The sequence below is a fragment of the Thunnus thynnus genome, chromosome 20 (assembly GCF_963924715.1).
Source record: "Thunnus thynnus chromosome 20, fThuThy2.1, whole genome shotgun sequence".
NCBI lineage: Eukaryota > Metazoa > Chordata > Actinopteri > Scombriformes > Scombridae > Thunnus > Thunnus thynnus.
The window spans coordinates 12,269,361-12,274,085 of record NC_089536.1 but is presented as its reverse complement, the minus strand read 5'-3'; the positions used below and the strand labels follow the sequence as shown (position 1 = coordinate 12,274,085).

At 40.1% G+C, this 4,725-nt stretch overlaps 1 protein-coding gene across 1 annotated transcript; it reads right to left on the bottom strand.

The window, feature by feature from the left end:
• Positions 1–945: 945 nt before the first annotated feature.
• Positions 946–4,652, bottom strand: LOC137172702 (dual specificity phosphatase 29-like). The gene is made up of 3 exons (XM_067577285.1): positions 2,959–4,652; positions 2,508–2,725; positions 946–2,276 (listed from the first exon to the last, which is right to left on the bottom strand). Exons 1-3 carry the CDS (start codon positions 3,084–3,086, stop codon positions 2,068–2,070), a joined length of 555 nt encoding a protein of 184 aa, XP_067433386.1. The 5' UTR covers positions 3,087–4,652; the 3' UTR covers positions 946–2,067.
• Positions 4,653–4,725: the final 73 nt, after the last annotated feature.

Sequence of the window (4,725 nt, the reverse complement as noted above, 5' to 3'; positions counted from 1 at the left end):
TCAAATGCAGAGGATATTTTTAGGGCTGTGATATGGCGGCCCCCCTGACCTTAGCTGCCACGTTCCCTGCCTGTGGGGAAAAACTTCCACCAAGCAAGTCCCTGCCATCCACTTCTAAACACACAACTTTAATCTCCGCTGCTGGCAGGAAGCCGTGCTTATCCAAACTTTGCACTTGCCAAAGGATACCCATATTCACTGGAGTGAACAGGGCACTCTGAGCTTTTTTTTTTTTGCTCAGCTGTATGAGCGACTCCTTGAAATTGTGTCAGCCTCTCTTAGCCTTTCTGCATATCTTTAGATGCCGAGAGAAACCGTGTAAGCGTTGCCTTGCAACACCCGTTAAGGATGTTCTGCATCTTCTGGAGCTTTCTCGGGGGGCCATAAGAGAACTGAAATGTGTCAGATTGTTAGACAGATGAGGTTTTTTTTTTACAAGATGACACATGTCTTTGATTCCACGTTATATGATATGCATGGTCCATTCAGTGATCTAAATGTGAGCCCCCAAAGTGAGAGTGTGATGATGACTGTATTGCAGAATGGGTGGATGAAGCTGCTAACATGTCAGACAGAGTTTTCACACCATCAGACTCCTTTATTTTTCCCTCATATCTTCATACTCTGCCATCATTCATTCTGACAGTGAAATCATTAAACCTGTGATATCCAATTCCTTTTATTTTGGCAGCATCTCTCTCTCTCTCTTTCTCTCTCTCTCTGTCTCTCTCTCTCTCTATCTGTCTCCCAGTGTGCTCTGGAGAGCATCTCTTATTAAGACGGCTTCAACGTTTCATCTCTTTTCAAAGTCTGACCTGAATCTGTATACACGCTCAGAACCATGCTGGCATATTTTTGTCATCTTGTATCAAGCCTCTTTAGACATCACAGTTTTTAGCTGTACAACGCTGGACTGCAGCAGTTAAGACGGTATTTTGAGAAATGTGAATAAATAAATGAAGCATTGTTTATTTATAGGCGTACACTGTCTTTGTGTTGTTCAAGTACAGCAGGGGTTTTTGGCAGTTGTGCTGCATTTATTTTAATGGTCTCTGTTATATCGATTGTACTGTTAATTAAAGGGCTATACCAGTGTTCTTGTATATATTAGCTCCATAAATGTACTACTTTACATTTTTGCTGACTGTTTGTGTGTCGTGTGTGCTGTTGTGGTTTAGATTTTTAAATGTGTTTTCCTCAGACATAACTGACAGCAATTTGTGTCAAATAATAGCAGTACAATATGAAAAACAGTTTGCAGCAGAGCTGTTTTTACATTTTTCCTGTCTCACATCACTGGAGACACGTCAGACAAGTCAGCTCTTCAGTAATTCAAGATAAGTCCTCATTAAGTCACAAGTCATTTGAGACCAGTCCAAGTCGAGTCTCATGTCTGTTAGAGCAAGTCTCAAGTCAAGTCTTTCAGTATGTGTCAAAGTCCTAAGACTTCAGAAACAAATTGCAAGTCAAGATTTAAGACTTTCAAATCTTGTAATGCTGAGCAGTAAACACACAGCATGACACAGCATTTGAATATTTTCCTTTCAAAGCAGTTAAGCAGTAATATCTAAAATATAAATGTATAAATATTAAAACTGTGTGTCTGATGCTGTCCAATTGTTGCAGGATCTTTCAAGTCTCATGACAAGTCTTCAGGAAGTCAAATCTCTTGAGTCCAAGTCTCAACATCATCAACAACTTCTTTAACAGACACTTGAAACTTGCTGGAGCAGTGCAGTCCATTACAGTGATCATCAAGTCTGTACGCATGTGTTATTGTCATGTGAATACAGTGCAGATATTTCAAATGAATCTGCTCTTGCACTGCATTATCATGGATGGATTTCACAACTACAGAGTTTACTAACTGATGTTCATACTGTAAAGAAATGAATGGAAACCAATTGCTTCCTGGAAGGTAGAACAATACATCCAAAAACCTAAAACACAAAAGCTGTGATGTAAAGATTATGTGATTTGTCTTAAATAGACTAAAACATGCCAAATCATTGGTATGTTCCTTTCATTTTTTTATTCAAAAATCCATCCATCCAATCGCTCTCATCTTCACTTCCTGATAGTCCTCCTCTGCAGGGCCAAGGATGAGTCCAGGTTACAGAGTTGGTTCAGAAATCCGATATTTGGTAGAATGTTTCTGTGCTTACAAACAGCCTCAAGAGCCTCCACGAGGGTTCGTCTTTCTTTGATCATGAGGAAGGCCAGCACAAGAGCTGCTGAGCGGCTGATCCCTCGTGCACAGTGGACGAGTACCTTACCTACACGGACAAGAGACACAATCACCTCAAATGTCTGAAAGGCTTGTAGGTCATAAAGATAAATAGCCATTTAGACTTCTTATAATGGCAAAAAGGGACAGTTTTTTTCTAATAACACTGAGAATGGCTTCATTGTATTCAAGCAACTTTTGTATTGCAACATGTCATGACATGATATAACGTTACACCCCAACATTAATGTCTTTCTTTCGCTTGGATCTGTGGCTTTACCTTTCTGATTCAGAGCACCGTGGATGAAATCAGCTGTCTCGGTGAAGAATGGGCTCAAGTCAAAATCTTTACAATCTGATGCTTCTACTCCGTGATACAGTATGTTGGTGTCTTCGTAGAACTGTGGCCCAGTGTCAATGTGCTGAGGGCCATCTGCAGCATTCACCACGTGTGTTATTCCCAGATTCACTAACAGGGTTTTATCCTGAGCTGTAGCCCTGTAAATAACACAAGGGATGACACAAGGAATGTCATTATTAGTGATTTTTTTTCGCCTATGGCCAGCTCTGTAAGCATACTGTATGTTTGCCAGTGCATCACTGGTGACTCAAATGTACAGATTTCATATTTGTCCCTCTAGTTGGCCAAATACAGGACTTGTTTTGCAGCAACAGTTTCACATTCAAATCACCATATTGCAGCTGAGCCATGAAGTGAGAATGTCACTTACGCGTCTCCAATGTAGAGGTTGGGCCAAACCTCATTGACAGCTCCAGTGGGGCGTCTGTTCTTCAGCAGAAGGCTGAGCAGATCGCAGGTGGGCGGTGTCTGATAGTCTGGCTCCTCCTCTGGCCTCATATCTGCATCCTTCCCTTGAGCGGTGTCATATATAATTATCACAAATTATATTAAAGGAAACACTTAGATAACAGATAACTTTCCCCCCCGAATACTTGATGTTCCCTGGATGGAAAGTTTGTGAAATCGTTGCTGCTGTCCTGTTAGTTTTTCTTCCTGCAGGCATTTGGAGAGGAACTACAGTAAACTCTAACCTTATTGGTGCAGCTCGCCCTGTTTTCCATCTGAGCTGGATATAAGTGTTGTTTAGAGGCTGAGACCTGTTGGAACTAGACAGCTGAGGATGCCAGAGTCTGGGCAGGAGCAGCGTGGACTATTTATTCCTCAGATGACTTTGACAGAAGCCAGCCTGCTTGTGTTGTGACAACTTGGACAACAGAGCCACAGCAGTGTTTACAGTTGTAATAGTGTAAGTGATTCAAAACGATGTGAAGAATTATGTCAGGCTGCCAGTTCAAACCACAATTTGTACCTGATGTAGTGAATTTTAAAGGATAAGGCTGCTGTTATTCTATCTTTTTGTTTTTGAACAACAAAATGAATTTGTCCTGAATTTATCCCACTAACAAGTATTGTCTGTGTGCCAGTGACTGATATGATCATCCAAACTAAGAAAAACACATAAAACAGACATATTGTTTTATTTGTTGATACATTCTTTCATTATGATGAACATGGACACTGTAGTTTAATCTCAAATTACTCAGAAACGGCTTTTTTCCATCTCTGGTGTAGCTCAGATGTCGTAAGCACACTAAAGGACGAGATTCTGAGACAACTAAACTATGCTGTGTATTAACAAAATAGTCTCAACTCAAGGTCCATTTAATAGCTATTCTGGAGCTTTCGATCATATCACATGATCTTCCCCAGCAAATGGAAGTTGTCATGGGATGTTATATGTTCAGATTTCCATTTTTTTCTAAGCAATTCCTTGTGGGGAAACTCATTTATTTGCTTTCTTTCTGAGAGTTAGTCTCAAGTGTGTGCATTAACTATGCAAGAGCTAAGAGAGCATAAAGGCTGGAAGCAAGGGGAAACAGTGAGCCAAAGTTTAAAATAAATCTACCCACCAGCGCCTCTAAATTTAATTGATTAACTCATAGAATTTGTTTGTTTACTTTGTACACAAGCAGAAATGTAAAGATGTCAATTAGTGGTTTTATGGGGAGTTGTGTACTGTAGCTATTTCTTGGCCAGGTGCAGTGGCTCCTTGGGTGACCTCCCTCACTATTCCCTATAAACGAGAAAGTCAACAGTATACTATATATACTAGTAAAAGCACACTTATTAATCATCATTTTGTGTAATCACTACCACTGTCATTTTTGTATCTATAAACATTGACACAACTCCAGGAAGTCACTGCACAAAGCCAAGAGATAGTTCAATGCAACTTGTCGTTTTTACATCTCTGATTTTGTACACATTAAACAAATGAGATATATAACATGTTAATTAATGAGCTTTAGCTGCTGGTAGGTTTTTTTTAAACTTTGTAGAGGGACAGACTAGCTGTTTCCCCCTGCTCCCAGTCTTTATGCTATGCTAAGCTATGCTAAGCATCTCCTGGCTGTAGCTTCATATTTAGCATGCAGACGTCTCATCTTACTCTCGTCAAGAAAGTGTTTATGTTAGT